At 45.8% G+C, this 22,289-nt stretch overlaps 2 protein-coding genes and 2 long non-coding RNA genes across 8 annotated transcripts in view; 1 reads left to right on the top strand and 3 right to left on the bottom strand.

Moving 5' to 3' along the window:
- Window positions 1-5,030, bottom strand: part of FAM120A (family with sequence similarity 120 member A) — a 46,165-nt gene extending 41,135 nt beyond the window's left edge. For all 3 annotated transcript variants that reach the window (XM_015874768.3, XM_015874771.3, XM_015874770.3), the window contains exons 1-2: window positions 4,437-5,030; window positions 643-889 (exon numbers count right to left, since the gene is read on the bottom strand). In XM_015874768.3, the coding sequence (XP_015730254.1) occupies window positions 643-889; window positions 4,437-4,910 (721 nt within the window). In that variant the 5' untranslated portion in view covers window positions 4,911-5,030. The remainder of the gene's footprint in view (window positions 1-642; window positions 890-4,436) is intronic.
- A 1,453-nt stretch (window positions 5,031-6,483) lies between these two features.
- Window positions 6,484-8,861, top strand: LOC146758369 (uncharacterized). The gene is made up of 3 exons (XM_085516532.1): window positions 6,484-7,721; window positions 7,796-7,884; window positions 8,498-8,861. Exons 1-3 carry the CDS (start codon window positions 7,673-7,675, stop codon window positions 8,750-8,752), a joined length of 393 nt encoding a protein of 130 aa, XP_085372658.1. The 5' UTR covers window positions 6,484-7,672; the 3' UTR covers window positions 8,753-8,861.
- On the bottom strand, window positions 8,680-13,596 carry LOC116654010 (uncharacterized). 2 transcript variants are annotated; one of them, XR_014934657.1, is made up of 3 exons: window positions 13,458-13,596; window positions 10,159-10,280; window positions 8,680-8,818 (listed from the first exon to the last, which is right to left on the bottom strand). It is a non-coding gene; the product is annotated as an uncharacterized LOC116654010 (long non-coding RNA). The 2 variants fall into 2 exon arrangements; XR_014934658.1 differs by lacking the exon at window positions 8,680-8,818 and adding an exon at window positions 9,374-9,592.
- Window positions 13,597-14,456: 860 nt separating this feature from the next.
- On the bottom strand, window positions 14,457-21,336 carry LOC146758368 (uncharacterized). Of its 2 annotated transcripts, XR_014934659.1 has the most exons (4): window positions 21,199-21,308; window positions 18,521-18,618; window positions 17,751-17,845; window positions 14,457-14,587 (listed from the first exon to the last, which is right to left on the bottom strand). It is a non-coding gene; the product is annotated as an uncharacterized LOC146758368 (long non-coding RNA). The 2 variants fall into 2 exon arrangements; XR_014934660.1 differs by lacking the exon at window positions 18,521-18,618 and having other exon boundaries at window positions 21,199-21,336.
- Window positions 21,337-22,289: the final 953 nt, after the last annotated feature.

Raw genomic sequence — 22,289 nt, 5'->3', positions numbered from 1 at the left:
TGATCTACTGTCCTTAAAAATCCTGCACCACTCAGCCTTAGAAGCAGGAGGGTTAAAGAGCCATTCAAACACAGCTGGTGGAGCAGAGGGAAGCTGATCATTCAGATTTTCTGTGGTGATCTACTGAATTTTCCTGAATTTCTGATTCAATATTGATGTGGAGGCAGAGAAGTCCCCGCAATGCAAAAACCTGCACTTCAAATACATTATTTTGAAGACACAGAAGTTCACTTTTCCAGTCTGAAATTCGTATGATTAAAATCAAACCTCGCGCGCAGTGTCAGATCAGAACCAGCAGAACCACCAAGTGTCCTCAATTCCCCTCTCCGCCCCCAACACTGAGAACGTTTTGGCAATGCGGAGCTCTGCAGAATTCTTACTTCCTACTCCTGTTTCCATGCAGCCACAGTCCACATCGCTCAAGGGTCGCTACAAATCGTGGCATCTGCCCGACCTCATTAGAAAATAAAACATAAAGAAGAGAAATAGCATCCCACCTCAAAAGCAGCCTGAATGACTAAAACAAAAGGATGGTTTTGCCGAGATGCTTTGTCAAATCACACACACGCTTTAAAACATTTAATAGGAAATGAAATCACAAGTCTGACTAGTAGCATCGAGTTCCTGTATTACTTTACTTACCTAAAAGAGCAGCAAAAATAGGAAAGCGATTTGGATTCAGGTCCAGTTGCTTGGCAACTTCATGCATTAGATATTGGCTTGTTGTGAGACTTTTCCCATTACGGCTCAGTTTTAGGGCATGGGCACTGAAATAGTATGGGATGTTGCACAATGCATAATCGGAGTCATACGCAACCAAACCATGGAAACCTTTTTCTCTGCAGAAAGCAATTACTTCTTGATGATGATCCTCAATGCTCTGTGCAACCTGTAGTGGAAGACAGAGTAATTAGTGCAAAATGGTAGCACTGATTCAGAGCATGCATGATGATATAATTTGTCTTTCTGAAACTGTAAACGTGTGTTTGAAACACCTGCAGAATATTTACAGTAATTAGAAAATCCGATGACACGGCACATACGGACAGGCTGCAAGGAGTGCTCGGGAGCACAACGCCAAGTGCTGCAGGCCTACACATTGGAGTGCATGATGCATTGCTCAGCCCATCTGAAGTAACTGTTTATTAACAGGAACACTCAAGCTCTAAACACATTACTGCAGCAAAGCCTGTGTTAGCTCCGGGAAACAGACCCTCTGGCTGCGGCTACTCAGCAGTTCCATGCCAAAGTGCCCCACAACAGCACCCCCAGCACAAGATCACTTAGCAAGTGTTATGGCACTGTTCTAACAATAACAAACCACCCCAAGGCAGCAGGGGTGATTTTCTTTAACTTCCAAACACCCATGTGCCATAAGAAGCCCAACTGCTTCCTCTTTCCACCTTCAAATCCCCCTGAGACCATTCAATGCGTTCACCATCTACACAAACAGCATCCAGCAGTTCACAAGTCTTGCACAAACCCAGTCTCACCAGGTACAAGGAACACAGTAAGTTGTACCAGAACAGGAAAGCACAAACTGTGTGCCAAAGCCAATGCACTGTGTGGTGCCAGTGCCAGAGCTGCTGCTGGCTTGCAGTCATGGCCTATAGCCACCAGCTCACCCCAACACTGAGCCTCGTGTGACCACCCACTGCCTGCTGCCGTCTTGAAGGCACTTCCTACCCCAGCACTGACCACAGCCTTGCACACAAGCTGCTCACTCTGTGCTTCTCCCATGCAGCCTCTCCCTTTCAGCAAAGTCCCCAGCACCCCACACAGAGCTGCACCCATTGCCAGGGGAAGCTCATGGAGCTCTATTCCCAATGCTACCTTCCTTATTGAAGTGCTATGAAAACACGACTCCTTTGGAAACATGCTTATGCTGCACTGGTTCTCAAAGTTAATTGTGTTTGAGGATCAAGAGTGTTCATTCTCCCAGTAAACTCCCTGTCCCATGCACACACAGCAAGAACAGCTCTAAGTGCCACACGACCAACTCAGGGAAGGGTCCTGTTATGTATAAATTAAGGCATTCCCTGTTGCTTTTATTTTATGGACAGATCAATTTAACTTACACATGAGCATTAAACCAACCATCAACGAACCACCAGTGCACACCAAGCAAGTTTCTGCTATGATCTCCGGCAGCGCTGTGGGCACACAGCACACATAGAGGAAGCCTGCTCGGATCTGCTTCCTCCTTTCCACGCTCCCCAACCCCCTCCTGCACTCTGACACAGCGCTCCCAGCCCGGAGCCCTTTATGTAACACCACAACTCACACTCCAGTCACCGGGTGGCTGAAAGGAGGAGAGCTGTGTGTCCCACAACAGACAAGCTGTAGCACAAAGCTTGTGCAGGGCAAGAGCCAGGGCCGGCAGCTCTCAAGAGCAGGGGACCAGAGGGTGCAGATGCAACCAGGCAGCCACACGTGTCTGTGATGGAATAGGGAGGGAATTGGAGAGGGTTTTGAGACCAAATCTCATGCAAACAAAGATGCTGGGCCAGAGGGAGAAGTCTGCAAGTAGCAGGCACGTGTGTGTTCCGACACCGAGTATAAAGTCCCAACAAAGTAGGGGAGGTGTTAAGATCTGAGGTGATGAAATATTTAAGTTCTCCCAAACATACTTTCGTGTTAAAAAGCTCCTTGTAGGAATTACTGCCCCTCCCTCAAGCAGACAAACACCAGGTCACAGCACAGCCAGGAGCCCGTAGGATACGTGTTGTCGTTGGGAGGAACCTGTTATTTCTGCATCCTGCTGAAACCATCTGTGAGTGATTTGTAATTGTTCTGGATGGAATACGCTCCTTTCTCGCTCCTCTCTAATTACCAAATGAGATTAAGCCCACAGCCAGTCCCCAGGTCTGCACAGCTCAAATGTTTCCTGCAAGTATGAAAATGAGTTTTGTATTTAAAGTAAATCAGTACTCTCAAATTCAGCTGCTCGAAGTAAACAGTGAGATAACACCGGGATTGGCGATGGAATCAGGATCTGCCTCGTGCATGTGTAAATAAAGTCACCCCTATGTGCAAACAACAATCACACGTGCGAGCTCCGTTTGCTGCGTGCCCACCAGAGGGGCTGCTAGGAAAGGAGTGGGGGGAGAATGGGAAAGATCTGTGCAATAAAGCCAACTTCTAAAGAGATTAAACTACGTAAGAGAAGAAAAACAGAACAAGAATATGATTCAAGAGCAACAGTAGCGAACAGAGAATATTATATCTGCCACCATAACCATGAAATACAGCACCTACCCTGGATGTGAACCAACCCAAGCAGCTTCCTGACAGCTGCACAGAGGCATCAAGCAGAGCACACCATCCCCTGTGCACTGCCAGCACAGCACAGCACGGAGCTCGGTGCTGCCTCACTGCCAACAGCAGCAGGGAACGGCCCCACGCGGCTGGCTCCCATCACACAAACACCACCACCCTCCACCCAGCAAAACTCAACTCCCTTCCATTTTTATATGAGGATTATACAAGAGGCCCCAGCGCTACACATCCTAAAACTGTTTGTGGAGATTAGCAACAAGGCCTATTACCACAAAACGGCAAAGCAGCTAATGCTGCCGCTAAGCCTGAGAGCAAACACGGTGCTACAGGTGACACCGCTGACAAGAGCAGCACTTCAGCATCAAGGAACCGGTGTTTAATGCTGCCTATGTCAGAGCGAGTCCAACGTATCCAAACATCCAATTCCTATCACCATTAGAACAGCGGTTTTGTATTGCATGCTATTTATTGTAGTACTGCGGTAACATTTAGATTTTAGCGTGCATTTTAATGTTACCCAAAGGCCGCTTTCACTAAGGATCTCCACAACAAGCTGAGATTGATGATGCACCCACAACCAGAGCGAGGTTACCACCCTTACTGCACGCTATAACTTTGCGAGTCGGTGAACTCGACTATTTCCCCTCTACAAGAAAACGCGTGGGCCGGGAGCCGCTTCCAAATCGCCTCCGATTCTCAGCAGCGCTTCTACAGCCACAGCTGCGGACAGGCGAGGAAACGAGGCCGCGGCCTCCGGGCCCAGCGGGGCTCCACGGGGCACAGCAAGGCCGCACCCGCTCCGGGCCCGGAGCTCCGAGGCACCGCCCGCCGCAAGTTGGAGCGCGCCGGCCCGGCCGGGACTTGTTGCAGAGCCGCGCGCCGCCGCTTTTCTTTCCCTCCCAACTCCTCGGGTTGAGGAGGGACATTTTGAGCACGCCGAGTCCGGCCCCTAAAGAACATGGTGGCACGGGGCCCGGTCTCGGAGAGGCCCCGCAGCGTTCGCTCGGTGGATCCCCGCGGATCGAGGCCGCCCCCGCGGGCCGACATCTTGCGGTGCCCCGACGGCCGGGCAGGCACAGGGCAGGCCCCGCTGCCATCTTAACGCGGCCCCGCAACCCGCCCCGCCCGGCACCGCTCGGAGCGGGTCCGGGGCTCACCTTGATGTGGAAGCGGATGAGGGCCAGGCGGATGCAGTGCGCCATGCAGACGGGCGGCAGGAACCAGACCTTGGGCGGCGGGGTGCCCTTGTTCTGGACGTGGCTGACGATCTGCTGCGCCGTCTGGCGCTCGTTGCCCTGGCGCTTCACCCACTCGTGCAGCCGGGCCTTCTCCAGGGCGCCGTTAAAAAAGACGAAGAGCTCGATGTTGCCGTTGAAGCAGGCCTTAGCCAGGGCCGCCAGGTAGCCCAGCATGTGGTTCCACTGCCCGCCGCTCACCCAGTCCGTGTAGAAGCCGCCGTACAGCCGGTGCAGGCAGTTGTCGGCATCGATGAGGAGGCGCAGCGGGGTCTGCGGGGGCCGCTGCCGCCCCCCCCCCACCAAGCTGCCCCGCGCCAGCTTCTGCAGCTCGACGGGCACCACGGCGCTGGGGCAGTGCTTCTCGATGTAGTCCTGGAAGCCCTGCACTCCCATGGTGAGCACCGGGCGGCGGCGGGCGGGCGAGCGGCGGCGGGCGGGCGAGCGGAGGCCCCGCGGCGGCGGCGGCGGAGGCGGCTGTGGCTGTGGCGGTGGTGGCGGCGCGGTCCGGGCTCGGGCCGGGAGTTGCGGGCGGGCGGTGGGAGCGGCGGGGCCGGGCGGGCGCTGGAGGCTGCGGGCGGCCGTTCAGCGGGGGGTCGTATGGATCAGGGGGGGGCTCATGGCTGCCGCGGCCGCCATGTGGCTGCTCTCACAGAGCCATGGCTCGGGGATCCGGGCTGCTGCCGCTGCGGCTCCGACTGCCGGGGGGGAGGGGGGAGCGGCACAGCGCAGGAAGCCAACCCGCCGCCGCCGCCGCCTGCAGCACGGAGAGCGGAACGGGCGGGACTTGGCGGCGGCCGCCGCTGCCACTCACCGCGCGGGGTGGGAAGCGGAGGTTGAAGTGGGGGAAGGGGGGGGGGAGCGAGCCCCCAACGCCGCCGCTCGGTGTCTCGGTGTCCGCCGCCCTCACGGCCCCGCTCGTTGCCCTGCCCTGCCCTGCGGCCCCGGCGCGGCGCGGCCCGCGCAGCCCGCCCGCCGCCGCTGTTGCATAACCCAAGCATGCGCCGGAGCGAGGGGCAGCGGGCGGAAGCGGGTGGCGGGGAAGGGGAGGGGGCTGCGCGGGGGCGGAGGATCGGGGAGGGAGGTGGGAGCCCGAGCGGAGCTGTGATGTGCTGTGCGGGGCCGTACGGCGCCACTCGGCCCGGCAAAGTGCCGGCAGCACCGGGTAACCTGGCTGTAGTTGCATGGAATCGTATGAAAAAGGCCCGGAGTTGTGCATCAGCAGTTGGCTGCTCGGAGGAATAACACGGTGCCCAAGCACTGTGTGCTGAGTGTCAGGAACACATGGAGTGTGTGTGCTGTCCATTCACACCCATATTTTATCAGTCAAATTAAAACACGTTAGGAGAGTTGGTTCAGGTTGGATTGGCACCTGAGGTGAATGCCCCAACCTGAGGACAGGGAAGTAGTCAATGGGAAATACGCTTCTTAGTAGAATTCCATTTTTGTAAAGGTCTGAGCGTGGTTCCCGAAGTAAACAATCACGTTATGATAGCATCTAAACAATAAAGCACATAGAATGTTCTAAGAAGCATTCAAAATACGGCAGCACTGCTAATGTGAGGACAGAAGATTCTAACAATTCTAACTACCCCAAAACTGCCCAAAACTTGGTCAGAAGAGCAAGTGCTGCCATGCATGAGGTGCATAGAAAGCAGCTGCTCAGACATGCCTACGCATAATCAACGCTGTGGCTGTGTGAAGTACAAGGTTTGATCACAGACAGCCAAGGGACAGTTACGTGCTCCTTCAATACACTATTCAGAATCAGATCTTTAACCATGTTGTGCTCTTTGAAACAGGCATTTAAGAGATCCACACAGAGGACAACCCGTGCTCAAATTATCCTTAAGAAACAAGCAGTCGCTGCCGATTGAAGGACAAATCAACATGTGGGTACTTATGTCACAGGATATTTAGGTTTGGTGCTCTTAGGAATGACAAGTTGCATAGAAATAAAACATTTCTTAAGTTAACTTCGGTGTTTATTCTTTGTTTGTTTGGGAAAAAGGAAAACTAGTCCAAAGCACCTGAACTCTTAACTCTGTGATGCTTCCCATGGCATTAGATGGGCACAGTGTTACTGAGTGCTGCAGGCTCACTGTGTGTAAATGGATGCAGCCCTCCCTCCTTGGGAGAAAAGAGAAGAGGGAGGTAAACCAGCAGGGGAATACAGAGCTTGAAGAAGTTGTTTGACACAAATATCTGTTTTTTACCTAAGTACATATTTGGCTGGACAAGAAGGCAATGATAAAGCAGTATAATTTACGGAGAGCAAAATTACACAGGAAAGCAGGTAGAATAAGATTTTAAAAAGCAATTAACTGAAGGCATGAAGACAAACAAGGTATTTTTTTTCAGCAACCAGCAGCAGAAAGCCTGCAGGAATCAGTCGGCGTGTGAGAAAATGGCGTAACACAGGAAAGGCACCGAGGAGCTTTTTACTCAGCACAACACATTGCGGTCTGCTAGCGGTGTAAGGGAAGGGTTAATAACAATTATTATTAAAGTCAGTGACTCATTAAACAACCCGAATAGAAGAGAATTAGGAGTGGCTCCCTAGTAGGAAGGAACTGAACAATCGTTAGGAAGAACTCCTAATGAATAACCATGTCAGGGCAAGAACATGGAGATGAATGTTATCATTTCAGTCTTTGTTCGTCTGCTAACGAACTCAGGTCCCACCATGAGATGAATGTGGATGTAGGCAGTGGAATGGGCTATCCAGGGTAACCTTGGTGGGTACGTGTGCCTGGAGGTAACAGATCCATGTATTATTATCCATGAGAAATACTGGTTTGATCTGATTTCCCTTATTGTTTCTCCTCCTCTCTCACCCCGCTGCACGTCATCAAGTTGCTGCTGCCTCAGAACTTCACAGTCCTTGCTGGTGCTGCAGGAGCAAAGTTCCTGTCCCGTCTGCTTGCTGCTGGGTCGGAGGGTGGGCCACAGCTTGTCCTGCTGCAGGGCACTCATGTGCATTCTCACTTCAGCACACAAGGGGTCTTTTCTATTAGTATCTCCATATGCAAATACAGACATTTGGAAGTGAGCATCCGGGAAGTGCTGAGATTCCTGTGTTGGTTGAGATGTTAGCTGCCCTATTTCCCTTTCCTGTAATCTGACTGTAGTAGGGGTAGATTGTATGCAGAGATAAAATGGGCCCTATCTTCTCTCGTCCTCCATCCTTACCTCCATTTTTAGTATGTAAGTTTAATAAGTTGTTTCCTTTTTTCTGCCTTAATAAGTTATTTCCTTTTTTCCTTTGTTTTTCCTCTAAGTTATGGGCATGCCTGCCACTTACCCTGAAATAATGGTCCATCCGTCGCTGTATCTGGCTCAAGCCTTGTACCACAGCAGTTTCTACCAGGTGAGTGTCTACAAAGACCATCTCACTGACAGCTATGAACTGTATCAACTGATTTTGCACCATCATTGCTTGCTTTCCAGCAACCACATAGACTTTTTGCCTTTCTCAAGTTCTCTGTCTCTTAGAGAGAGACAGACTGAGGACTGCTAGCAAGGACTTTAAGAGGTGCACAGTAAATGACTGTTTACTGATTGTTTTCCTCTCTTCCCTCCCAGCTGGCCAAACAGACCCTGAGAGTTCTATGAAAGCTGTCAGTAAATTGTATGTCCCCTCTGCTTATCCACGACACTGTTCTGTTCTGCTTCTCAGGAAGTCCGCTCTCCTTACTTGCTTCATGCAAATGGGTGCTGATGGTGACTGTACAGGAAGAAGACGTGTTTTTTTCCCTCCTACTGGCACATACTTTTGCATTTACCTTAACAGAATGTCTGTTTATCCGAAGTACATTCTTCCCCATTACATTTTTCACTCTTAGTCAGAAGCCACGTTGTGGCAAGCTGTTTTATTTAATGCCTCTTCCTTTACTGTCACGGCAAGCACTGTTGTCTCTTTGTTAATTCCTCCCAAACTGTTAAATCTTCCCGAGCTGTTGTGCACTCATTGTGTTTTCCAGGTGTGTCAGTGGAACATTCCCATGAAGAAGTGCATCCCAATGGCCTGCACTGTGCAGTGGCCCACCAAAGGCACCAGTGATGGAATGATACCTTATTACTTAAGAATTCCACTTGGCATCTTCATTTTACAGCTCTGTTGTTCCTGTTACAGAAGCAGTATGATGTTTCCCTGTGTTTTGGTGGTGCCCAGCAGCCATGATAGCAGTTTGGTGCCAGCTGCTGCCCGTACACCTGGAGCGCTGCTGTGGCTATGAAAAAACCCCACATCACGTGCTGTAGTACCTGGTCCTCGTTCCTCCTCAGACAATACCTATTTTTATCTGTTTGGGAAAGAAAAAAACAAACAAGGTTTAGGAAATCTGATTTGCCTGAATGATCTGTACCACAGTTTGTAGTTCTTGTACTGACAGGCTGAGTGTGTCACAGCAGAGGGGCCGGGAGGAGCTTGGTGGTTGTGAGGCAGGGCTTACACGGCTGCTTGCTGGCAACCACTTCTGCACTGCACTCTTTATTCTGTTTTCCTGGGCCAGCTGACCTGCTAACATCCCCATCTAGTCTAGTTTTTTTCTCTTTCAGTCTTTTCCAAAGGCATCTGCCGCTTTCCAAATACTTTCTTTAGGCCATTCAAGTACCAGTAAAATATGCTAGGCCAACATTCAAATCCTTTGTGGATGGAACATATCTGAAAACATGCCACTTGCTGTGGGGTGGCAGAGGAGGAGAAAAGATCCCTGCAAGCCTGCTGTGAAGGCCGTGTGAAGATGGAGCGGTGTGTACCCCGAGCACCCAGGGAGAGGATGGTGCTTTGGGAAAAGCAATCGCTACGCCAGCAGAACAGCAAAACACTAAACTTGAGGTTATGCTTAGAGACAAACCTGCCGGGCATTGAACATCCAGCAAACCATAATATCACTGTAGCAAACCTCCAGGGCAAACCAATGACTGGCAGCAAGTCCCCCAAGTGTATGGGAAAGGCGGCCGCACAGGGAGGGGGCATGGGATGACGGCTGGAAGAATTCCTCCTTTCAGAGAACAAGCAGTGCTTTCACAGCCATGGTGCACGCTATGCAGATTACATCAGGTCCATTTGCCTGCTTTAATTATTTTAAAAAGAAACAAAAGCATGAAAATTTTCAGATCTAAATTTGAGTTTTTAAGAGTAAAAGCATAAATAATAAAGGCATTGTGGAGCCGGCAACAGGAGCTGGTGGAGAGCGATAGGATTAGTTCTTAGAAAACCTGGAACAGTAGCATGCTGTTCCCTTGGTATTAATGACTACTTGTGTGAGACACACAAAAAGCCAGTATTTGAAGTATATTCTGCAGTGCTTTATGTAGGGGAATCAGCGGTAGTACAGCTACTAACAAGTTACTATAGCTAGATACTACAAGGAATACAATACCTTTGCAAGTGGTGTAATCAGAAGAGATTGTAGAAGCTAAAAATGTGTACTTGAACCATTTCAGAAGAGCAACTCTAACATTTTAAATACATGTCATTTCTGTTGACATCATTTATGCAGTTAATACGAGTATCTAGAGCACAAGTGACAGATCTCACTACCTAAGCATGGAGTAAGGATGCTACTAGGTTCAGGAATACCATCCAAGCCAGACCTTGGCTTTCAATCTGCTACAGTAATTCAATTCTTCATCTTACCCAGATAAGTCAGTGTTGCTTGCCGAAGTGCCATCCATTCCACCAAGGGTCTCACCATGTATTGGCCTTAAATTCCAGATTGTCACCCCTGAGACCTTTGCTACAGTAGCTTCCCAAGTGCTCTATAAACCAAGCAAAGTAAGTAAGTAAATAAATAAATAGAATTGTTTTGAAACATGGAGTATAAAGTGGTGGAGCAGTGGATGGCCAGATCTGCATGTATGCTCCCAATAGTACTCAGAAATCCTCACATTCTGAGACAACAGGCAGGACACAAGGGGTGCTTTGTGCCCTGCCCACAGCCCAGCTCCATGCAGGGCTGCAGTGGGCACAGGGCAAAGAGAGGCAGCAGAGTCCTCCTGCTGCCCTGCAGCCCCATTAGCCTGCTCTGTGCTGCAGCACATGGATCAGAGAGCTGCTAATTGTGTCCTAATGACAGCCTAAATGACACTGCTGATCATTTCAGAAACATCAGATCACTAATCACTAGCAGCCTGTGTGGTGCTTTAAGCTCGAGGAGCCCTTAAAAGCATGAAGTGACATTATTAACATTCACAGTGGCCTTCCAGGTTCCAAACCCACAGCCTTGTGCTCCTTGCCCAGCCTCTTCCCTGCCTGCCATAGGTGTTCTGCACCCCAGAAAGACAAGAAAGAGCAGCAATAAAAGATTGCTGACATTTGTTTGACATTTGTGCTGGTCAAGATGTTTATACATATACAGCATAGTATCAGTGAGACGAAAGTACGTATCTTGCCCCTGTAACAGATATCTAGTAATGAAATGGAAAAAGCCCTCCTCTGAAATACGTGCTTTTAGCTTTTTATTTGAGCTCAAGGATAGAGGTTAACTGTAGAGCAGGAAATTTTAAATGCAAAACCAAAACCATCAGATTTTTGAAAAGACTTTTACTGCTACAAGAGAAAAGGAGGTTTGTTTTCTCATTGGAAAATAAAACGCTTGTAAATAAATACTAATGTTGGGATTTTTTTGGTGAAGATTTATGTGAGATTAATCCCTTTACAGTCCTACAGCGTATTAGGTTTCTCTAATCTACCCTCAGTTTATGTGAGATGAAGGAACAGCAGGGAGTGAGGAGCAGGCACTGAGTTGCTTGCCCAACTTGCCAATTGCACCCCCAACTTTTGCTGTATTAATAGCCATGTTACAGCCAAATCAGAATATAAGTTCTAGGATGGGCAGCGCATGCTGAAATAGCTTCAGAACTGGGCTGCAGTCAAAGGGAGCCTGTGGTTTTAGTTTTAAACCGGTTAAGCATATTTTAAATTGAATAAGCATTGTCAGAACTAATCATATCTCATACCCAGTGTTCCTCGGACAGAGCCTCATCCCGGCCTGCAGCTGAGTGGTTTTAGTGCCACTGGGCTGACCGACTCAGTGAGGGTCACCCGTTTACCTGCTGGGAAGAAAAAGCCCGTATCTGCCTGAGTGGTTACCAGGCTGTGGTAACCAGGTAACAGCTTAGCAAATTTGAAGAAAATATCAGCAGAGTAACTTTGCATGGAGGTAGATGAGCAATGCTCAGACAGCCTCCCCCATTCCCCAACCATACACCAACAGCATCTTGAGGAGCTGCAGGGGCCATTTTTCTCCCATTCCCTTTGTACCAAAACACCAAGCCCCACAGTGTGTCTGCAAAGCATCCTCCTCACAAGCTGATTATTGTTCTTACAGTGTTGTGAACAAGCACCAGAGCTTCACGTGGAGCTGAAACCCGGCACCAGTGTGATGCGAGATGTTCACCACAGTGAGTGTCCATCACCAGGCAGCATGCACAGCCTGCAGGAAGGGGACTGCTGTGCAGGTCTGGGTGTCCCTAAGAATGATGGCATTACTGTAAGCACTGCTCACTTCAATTTGTTTCATCTCACACAGCTGAAAAACACTTCACAGTTTAATTGTTTTGCTTAGGTCTTATACTACCAAGGAACCCCAAAGTGCCTAATGGCACACAGTACTCCCAGTACTCTTTACAGGCTTGTGTAACCTGGTTCTCTGACAAAATGCAATTAAAGAGAAACGTGTAAAGCACTTGGCATGAAGTGGTCAAAGTTTGTTAACATGTACTATTTAGAATGAAATCTAACTTAGAAGCAAATAACACTATAACTCAACTTCGCGCATTTCAGTAAGAACTACTTAACGGAGAAGCATTTTTACTGTTAACAAATATGTTCTATAAGATTTCATCTTTAAGATCCAAACGAATTTAGAGGCTGTCTTTGAAATGTTGCAAGATGAAGCCAACTTCACTGACTTGACTTAATCTTTGCTCTCAATTATACCAGAGTCAACAATTCCTTACTGTAACTTAATACTGAATAAGTGTTCTTACTGACTGCTGAGATGGAGTGGGAGGAGGAGCCCGGCAACAGTAGAACTCTGTTACTCGTGCTTTTATTTACAGCAGCAGTTCGTATACTTAGTGGTTTTTATTTTTAGGCAGGAGAAATATAAAATATTTGTGAGGCTCAGATTATTGTGTTTGAAGATTTTTGGTCTGAAAAGTTCTGTGATTCCTCTCACAGAGAGGGAACATCTCTGGCTTCTCAAACGATCCGCAGACTCTCTGAGGCAGATAGTTTTAAGGCATGTGTTTTGGACTGTGCTAACTTACAAACATGTACAATTAACATAGCTTTCTTGTTATGGCATTCAAGTTACCAGATCAGGATGATACATTAAAAAAGCATGCAGATAAGGCATCATTTGCCCAAACATGTCATCAGAAACTGCCTTTCTGAAGGTATGTCTCAAGCAGAAGAATGAAAACAGATATATGATACGCTTCTGTTTCAGGGCAGTCAGTACCACCATGATGCAGACTTCTCCCTTCATGACTTCCTAAACTCAGTACTGACAAAGGGGACTAATCTGAATTCTCAGAAGCATTATACTGAACTCTCAGTTAAGTACAAAAAGTCTTGAAAATATATTTGGTGGAGAACTGAGCCCAGCTGACAGTACTGGGGAAAATAAGGTTTTCTTTGGCATGGGACACAGCACCATGACAGCCTCTGTACTTTGGAAGTGTCTCTAAAATATATCAGATTATTTCTCTCCCTTATAGTCTCCTCCTAAATAAAAATAGAGTTATTCAGCTTCTTCACAATGCTCAGGAAAAAAAGAAGTTAAAAATAAATCTCAGTTCCTTTTAGCGCACAGACCACGGCTGTCTTTTTACCTTTAAGGATAAAGCACGCTGGTCCCATTGCCCTCTTCAAAGCAGTAGGAAGGTTTTTTGCTGTTTGAGGGGCAGTTCCCAGTGATCTGTACTTACAGCAAGGAGAACAGCAGTAGTGGCAGAGAGAGTGGTAATCTTTGCTGCTTGCAGGACTGTCGCGACACGTCTGACTCCATCACCAGAGAGTTGGCATATAAATGGAATGAAAAAAATCACTGAAATTCTTTGATGTTGCACATGAATCTGAAAGGAGTAGGAGAGTTTGTTTTTAAAAGGAAATTAATGAAAGACGTAAAGATATGCAAAACAATGGGTGGTATAAAAGAAGACTGGGAAATTCTGATTTTTCTCTCAAGGTAAGGAAAGCGGGCATTCACAAAGGGAGGTATATTATGCTAAAAACTAAGCAAAACACAAAAGAACCTATTACCTGTTTGATTTCACACTGTGCCGTTGCTGCCAAGCCTGCCACCTGACTCAGCACAGCCACACCGGGGACCCCAAACCAGCTCTGCTCTGCTGACCACAATCACCACAGGTCACATCCATGAGACGCTGCAGTGCTGAAAGCTCATGACTTGAAGTGAAGGACTTTGCAGGAGATAAAAGCAGGTGCAGAGAGGTCCTTGTCATCAGAAAGTCTGCTGAAATTATACCATGTTCCTTGGAGGAAGTGCTATGTACGGGGTATTTACATCTACCAATGGCCATGGCAGAATATTTCCGAGGAAGCCCCTTGATAATATTTTGGCAGCATGAGAGTTGTTGTTTGTTTTTTTCCCCAATTGCAAATGTTGCTCCATCTGCCACAAAGCCAATGGTTCCAGCCTGCCTGCCCTCAGTCTGGGGCACTACACAGAAACATGGTGCGTGGTGCTGGGTGATCAGCTTCCATTCCAGCACAAATAAAATCTCCTATCCACTGTACATCTGGGCCCGAGCAGGTGGGTGAGCCCAGCCAAGGGACCATGGGGCACACTGCTCACCGCATCCCATCTCCTTGTCTTGGTTCAGCACAGCTGATCATTCTTTTCTTTTCTGTTCTTTCTTTCTTTCTTTCTTTACAATCCATCGCCAGAACAAGAAAAAAAGGAACACAATTCCTTAAACTCAAAAAGATACATCCAGTGGAAAAAAACAAGCTCAATTCCAAAATGACTATTTCAGCGATGACTTGTAATCTGTGCAGTTTCATCTATTTGATAATACCCGGCTTAGCATTAGATCTAAAAAAAGAATGAAATGAGGAAATCATTCCTTTGATATGCATTAAATTATTCAGTTAGTAAATTAGTGAATCTTATTCTGAGTGTTATTAGCTATTAGCATGTTATGCTTCTTGATGTTGTTTATGAAGAATGCATATGAAAATGAGGAAAAGATTTCCCTTTTGAAGTTGCTGCCACTTGAGTTGTTGACATCTCCCTTAATTGGTGGCTGTCCTCTTGAACGCAGTATTCTACTCTCTGTTTTGGTGAGATTCCTAACTTTTAATTTCTCCTCTCATTGATTAGACTTTTTTCTCTTATTGAACAAGTAACTACCAAAATAATGAACCTTTTTCAAGGGAACCATGTTCTCCTAATATATTTATTAATGATTGTTTTCCCCACTTCTTGTACATAGGCTTTTTTCATTAGAATTCCAAGGTCAGATCAGGGCTGCTCGAACCACACCTGGGACCACTGCAGGCTGCAGGAACCTTGCTGTAGATTTCAGTAGGGACAAAATTAGCCCTTAGGAATTAAAAAAGAGTTTGGCCTTCAGTTTGCATTAGAAATATGCCTATTATCTAGGGAAACCTGCAAACATTTCTTCAGGCTCCAGTGTAGGGGTTGAGGAGGAAGTGAGAGTTGGGGAAGGACAACAAGGTAAATCCATCTGAACAAGGACACCGCCTTCAAAGGACCTGCTGATTTCAGACACAGGGCCAGCGAGCCTCCATTGCAACGCTGGATCTCCAGCACTGGAGATGTGTGCCTCTCTTTTATTTAAAGTCAGTACTGGTATTAAATCCATTGAAAATTCAAATCCATTCAAAATAACAGTCCTTCTGCATAAGAAGTTATTTTCCACTGGAGAATGAAGGAACTTCAATAAGAATATATTTTGTCTTAGAAACTAGTGACCATCTTGCACTTGCAACTAGAGAGCACAGCAGATAATAAAGCCTTCTGGCACGTTATATGTTGCTGCAGTGATCTGATCCCACTTTGTTCCTGTTTGGCTTCTATAAACCTTCTTGCCCCTTTCCTTGCTCTTGTCTTTAACCTCAAAATCTGCCTTGCACTCTGCCAGCTGTTCTCTTCCTGCTGAAATGCAATCTCATTTTGGCACACTAGGCCAGTTGCTCTTTCAAAACAGACCATCACCATCATCCTTTTGCTTTCTCTGCCTCCCTGCCTTCTCCTGGTCTCTCTCCCTGCTTCCTTGACCCTTCATCTTTAAGGAGTCTCCAACACAAGTGTAAATTCACCTGCCATTCCTAGACAGACTTGTCTTCTGTTCCAACTAGCACCTCAGCTCACGTCCTGGCATTTCTTCTTGCTACTCTCTTCAGCCTTCCTTTGGTTTGTGCTCCCCTGTCACATGAGCACATTCCAGTTCTTTGCTTTACCAGCAAGACCAGCTTCCTCCAGCTCCCTTGTTCCCTGATAGCCACTGGCACTACCTGAGTTCACATCAGCCACGAAGCTGCCTCCTGACCTTCCTTAAACACATCAGCATCACCTTTCAAACTGAAAATCCATATGAAAATAGGAAAAACTGAGGGGAAAAAAACCACCCAAACAACCAATCAAAATAAAAAACAACCCAAAAAAGCAAGATGATCCAGTGTGGCTGGTTCTATACAGCTGACACCAAACCATTACAGAGTTATGTCTTACAGGGAAGCTTCACTTTGGAGAAAAGCAATGTTTGTAGAGAATAACTGTATTTTGTACAATGCTATTAAGGTAGCTGTTAAAAGTTATATGTTGTAGTCTAAAATACTGCAGTGCGGCTCACAGAAGAGCCAGCATGGACTGTGAAGTGGCCTTACATGGTGATCTATTTCTGCCAGAATATAATATAAGCTATTTCAAGAACCCACTTACAAGTAAGCTGCCTGGGTAGAACCCTGCATCACTGAAATCAATAGGAGTTTTGCCAGTGACATCAGTCGAATGAGGTTTTCCTTTCATTTTTAGCTTGTGCAGAATTAAATATTGGGTCAGGAAAACAGCATGCAAGTGCCAGTGATTTTAAATACAGCATTTGCTTAGGAGGATTACTAAATGGAATTTGCAAAGTGATTTGTTAATGGAAGTTATTTTGTTAATTCATCCAGATTTCCTCCTTGGTTGAAGTGCTTCAGCGTATCTCTGCTGCACCACTAAGAGCTGCGTGCTCCAACTGCTGGCCTTCAGCTTGAGACAGCACCGCGCTTCCCTTCCCAGTGGAAAAGCAACAATAGTGGCCATTAATAGGACAAATTCATAGCTTAGGAGGTTTGCAAGCATCTAAGTGCTGCATGTGCTATGATAATTTATCTTTGAACTTGTTAGTAACAATGCATAATTAACAAGTAAGCTGTAGGAACATGCAATTGCTATGCATTTACATGGTATGTGCCAGGCATTGTGGTGTAATTACAGAGTCTATACCTGCTCTGTAGAACGAGGTGCACGGTGCAGTGTGTGCTCTATTTTATATTATTTCCCACAGCTGCCCAGTGAAGCATAGCACAGCATAGCAGGGTTTAACGACACGCTTTGCTCCAGTGGAGACAATCCACAAGGATGGAGCTGCACAGACCTGTGCCCAGCACTGGCATTTGGGTGTCACTGTATGTCCAGCTCGCTTGGGTGGCGATGCACATGGAGCTCAAGTTACTCAGGCTTCGGATTGCTGCCCTTTCAGTGATATAAATGGAGTTGACTATGCAGTACGGCAATGTTTTCCTCTCATATACAATATGATGCATCCGTGTAAGAATTACAGGTAAAAGAATGAATGAAAAGGAACTATTTTCTATGAAGTTGCATGGGACAGCTTCTTTGCCCTAAAATTCTTTAGGATCAGAATACCAAATGTGAAGCTGTATAATGTAGACAATGTATAAAGTGCAAAGAAATCTGATGCATCTCCAAGCTCAGTCTTCTTTTACTTGATTCAGCATAAACTGCATGTAAAAATAAATTCAAATATTATATTTGTGATTCACTTTTGGCAGGAAAAGGAATCGTGTGCTTGCCAAAGTGACACAAGAATTTCTGTGCCCAGTTTCTAAAACGGTGTCATCAGAACACAGATATGAAGTATGTGAGCAGAAAATACAGACCGTGGTGGGCACAGACACAACACTACTCTGGGTATAGAACTGACTTTAAAGAAACACTGACGTACCTGTTGATGCTTATGAAATCAAATTCAACTTCAGCATGCAGGGAAGCAACCTAAGAGTGGCTGAGTCTCCTCCATGTGGAACAAAAAGCTTCTTCCTGCAGCAGACCAAATGGTCCAGAATAAATGAATCCCATGTCACTTACCAGCACCAAGAGTTAACGTTTCAGTCCATCTCAGAAGATATAGCTCAGGAAAGTTGATAAGGTGCACTAAGTCCTTCCTATACTGATGAATTTGAAGATAATTTCTGAAGAAGCTGATTTGAAAGGAAAACATAACCTCCTTTTGGAAAAATTCCTACCTGTTAATTGCTTTATGACTTGTATTCCTCAGTATCTCTATACATATATATATATATATATATATATATATATATATATATATATATATATATATCTGTATATATATATATTATATATATATATATAATTATTTTTTAAGGTTTTCATAAAGTGTACTTCTTGCAAAGGACCTGGGAAGAGATACCCACACATGTCCTAGGTACAAACACAGACACCACCGAGATTTCACAACATGTTAATTTCCACTTCTTCTATGTAAAATCATGAAGTGCCTGTGTGACAGCTGCAGCAACTGTTTACATTATCTAAAATACCAGCACAGTGTTTTCGCTGCATACCAACAAGAGCCGAGGCCCATATTCTACAAACGTTTTCAAAGGAAATATTTGAGGCGAGCTGCCAGCCCTGGGTTGAAATTCTCACTGCGGTTAATGGTGGCATGCAGGGCTGGGGTTGACTTTTACCTACTTTTCAATATTGCATGTGCATTCCAGTGCTTTCCTTGTGAGAGGACACATGGTATACACTCAAATCCCTCTAAACAGTGAATTCTTACAGACTTTTATCTGAAAAAAAAAAAAAAAAAAAAAGCTATTTTTCAAGCTGAGAAGGGCAGTTTCCTCCATCTGTTCAGTGGCAGATAAGTTAAAAATGAAGACTTTCCACTGACTTCAGTGGGGTCTGGATCAGACACCTCTGCCAGTGCTTTGATACAGTTATTTGTCATAAAGATGCGACAGCAACCAGAAGAACCCTGTAATTATTTCTGGAGAATTGATAAATAATTATTCAGCAGTGAAATGTTTCATACTTTCAGCCATTATTTGGAGCCTGACCGCTCTATATGCCACTGAAGGCCTCGTCTCTCACAGGCAATTTGTGAGGCAAGTTGGAATGATGCCATTCAAAAGCTCTGCCAAGGGGCAGCTCCCAGTTGTGAAGTGTGCAAACGCTGTTCTCTTTAGGGCTAGAAAAGCTACCTGCTATCTGATGTGAAAATTACAAGTGCTGATCAACTGTGAGCCTCTCACTGAACGCATCTGCCTACGACTGAAATGATTTTCTGCAATTTCTGCTTTTTTTGTGCAAGTTTTCCAGGGAGGGGCTTCAAAAGTGAGAATTTTTCCCAAGGGATAATGATTGGAAACCTGGCTTTTTGATGTGGCCATGGAGCTGGGGAGCGGTCACCATGAGGTGTAAGTTCATGGAAGGTCTGAACACTCCTCAGCAAATCACTCACATGTGGTTTCTGGAGGGAATTACTTGCAGAATGATTACAGCACATGTTATCCAAAAACACAGATTAGGGAAAATCAATCTGCACACGGATAAATAATGAGAAGAGGAAGAGAAAAATATTCTCAAACGAATCTGAATCTGGAAATTATTCACTCAGCTCAGTTTACAGTGACCGATTTTTATGGTAGTAGGAGCTTGTGGAGTAGGAGGTAACTGTAAGAGGAATGATTGATTCAGTGTCTTATATTGCAATTCTGGAAGGGGTTCAGCATCTGATTTAAAAGCCATTTTGTGTCTCTTACCCAGTAAAGAAATCAAAATGATAGTCAATGACTGTGAGTTTTGGGCAGATAGCATCTATTTTGAGTCCCTGAAGTCCTGTGGTCACTGACACAGGCTGGTTCATAACAAAGAGCAGTTACTTATTATGAAAGGCCTCTCATGCCTGAAAATAAACCTGCCCGAGGAAGGATATTGCTGTCATAATCCTCTTTGCATCTTCCCATTAGAGGGGAAAACATTTGCCCTTCCAGAAAAGACTCAAAATTAGTAATAAACTTGGTGCTTGACTTCAGCCTGCAAGTTGGGGAGACCTAAGTAAACAGCATCTTCTCTAGCCCATCTTTGTTTCTTCACAGTAATTAATAGAGCAGTGATTTATTTCCCCCCCATAGGAAGAAGATAAAGCACACTTTGGGCATCCCTCTCCCAAGGCCTAGCCACACACCTGTGTAGGCAATGCTGTCTTTCACAGGGATAGCAGATGGGAAGGGGTCCACTTGAGCCCTACAGCTCAATACTGCTAATAGGTCAACTTCACCAGTTCATCTATACAAGAGCTTTAACTCTGACAACCAAATGCAAATAGATCTCAGCCTGCCCCTGTAGAATGCTTGATCTAGGTCAAAACTTAGCACTAACCTTTCCCTTTATCCTGCCCAGAATCCCCCAGACCATACGTATTTGGGAAGCTGGGCTAGAGAGGGTAAGAAAGATATTCTGCTGCTGCAGCCCCCCAGTCCTGCTGGCTTTTTTGGCTATTGTTTAATTTGTTACACATGATTAACTCCTCTGTGTTTCTGCCTGGCAGAATCCGTGACTAAAAATATCCTGTGAGTATATGGTGCGTGCTGCAACACTGGCAGAAAGTAAATAAGACCACAGTCCTCATAATCACTGTTTTTGCTAAGAACTACTGCTCCCAGCAGACTGGCTATTTTAGGCTGTAAATGGAAAGCTGAAAATGAGATTTTCTTTCCCTGCCAGTTGTTTTCCTGGGAATTATATTGCTTTCTGCTCTGCACCTACTCTGAGTGTTGATGGAGGCACGATGCTAACACCAGTCTCACAGGGGATGGACCACTGGAGCTGGTTTTGAGGTATATCTGTGAACGTAGGAAATAATTCCCACTGGTATTGTCACATCATTTGAATGGAGTGTTTGACCAAAAGTGGATAGGGATAGTTTGATTTACTTCATGAGTCAGGTTCATCCCAACTCAGCTTTGCAAAGTCAGAAGGGTATTCTTTAGCTGCATGCACCTCCTGTTCTAATATTGGTAAATGTATTTTCCTCTCTCTTTATTTTGCAGACCACCTTCTAACCTCTTATTTGATGATTTAACACAAACACTCTTGATTTGCAGTCCCATTGATACCAGTGATGCCTGGCCTTGTCTCCATGATATTGCCCCTAGATCACACACATCATACAGATCTAATGAAAGATCTTTGTACAGTGTGCAAATCTGAGAAGCGCTAATTATTATCCTTAGACTTCATGCATTATGCATTTTCTGCTGGAAAAAGCTTTGTGTTCTTAGGAATTCAAAAGATGAGGCTTTGCAACAGCAACATGCACATCTAAGAACTTGAGAACAAATCATAATCTTTAGCATTAGCTTTACCTTTCTGATGAATCAAACGTTGTGTAGAAGGATTTTCTAGGAAGGATTTTCCAGGAAATACCCTAGTTATTTCATGGCTGTTGCATCAGGTCTGTATATCCCCATTTGTGGAATACCACTCAAGAGTATCCTTTGAGTTGCTGAGCAGCTGCTGATTTCTTTTAATCACTTGTAGTACTACTGAGAAGTGGTCTGTGTATATATAAATTAATAAATAAACTTTTAACTTCAGAAAAGAATCAGTCAAACTATTCTCTGCACTGAGGGAGAAGGAAGGGGTTTTTCTGGGAGCAAACCTATGGAATGAAAGAGTACCACAGTCAAGAAGGGTCAACCCTGGCACGAAGCGGATGACATGAGAAAAAAAACCCAAAGCCAAACCAACAGGAAACAGAAGGTTTTAAAGAAATAAATAGAAAAACTGCTTTGTGTAGTGCCCAGACATCACATGTGATAATCAGACATCACTACTTGTTGTCATAATTATGATCTGTTCTCACGCTATTCCCTTTTGCTTTGTCGATTCCAGCGATCATGTGCTTATCTTCAAGCAGTCTGACACTGTTCACTGCTTGGTTGGGTAGTGCTTAAAAATATCATTAGCTTTTTCAAACTCTTGGAAAGCTGCAAAACTATTATCCAAGGAAATTTTTGGAGCACATTGCAAATGGCAAATGACTGAACAACTCACTCTTGATTTGAAAAGGCCCCATTCCTCTGCATTTCCTCACACAACACAAGCTGTAGCTGCCTTTTCTAATGCTGCTGCTTCTCTACCTTTTGTAGAAGGCTCTTTTACCCTTAAACAACTGGTTCTGGCATTGCCTTTGCCCTCATCCTTTTCTAGTCCAGTGCAACACCTACCTCCTGCTTGCTGCCCACCTTCTTGCCCTCTTGTCAGCTTCAGACTTTCTCTAGAAGGAGGGTCTTAGTTACAGTCTTGTCACTTGTTCTTCCTTTTATGCTGCACCTGACACAGGAGAGGACACCCACTTTTTGCTCCCAGGGATGCTCCAGGCACCTTCCACCTTCCAGGTCCTTGCCTGCCATGCTGCAGACTTACCTCTTTGCCTTCTTCCTTTGCAGCCTCA

The sequence above is a fragment of the Coturnix japonica genome, chromosome 15, assembly GCF_054131305.1.
Source record: "Coturnix japonica strain WE chromosome 15, WE-NBRP24, whole genome shotgun sequence".
Lineage (NCBI taxonomy): Eukaryota > Metazoa > Chordata > Aves > Galliformes > Phasianidae > Coturnix > Coturnix japonica.
The sequence above is the reverse complement of the archived record's forward strand: the minus strand, read 5'-3'. Positions and strand labels throughout refer to the sequence as shown.

Bases quoted from the DNA above. Each gene is read 5' to 3' on its own strand.
- LOC146758369 (XM_085516532.1), top strand. From the start codon at position 7,673: ATGGGCCCTATCTTCTCTCGTCCTCCATCCTTACCTCCATTTTTAGTA. The intron at 7,722-7,795 runs GTAAGTTTAATA...TTTTCCTCTAAG, and splicing joins CTTACCTCCATTTTTAGTAT to TTATGGGCATGCCTGCCACT. The intron at 7,885-8,497 runs GTGAGTGTCTAC...TGTGTTTTCCAG, and splicing joins ACCACAGCAGTTTCTACCAG to GTGTGTCAGTGGAACATTCC.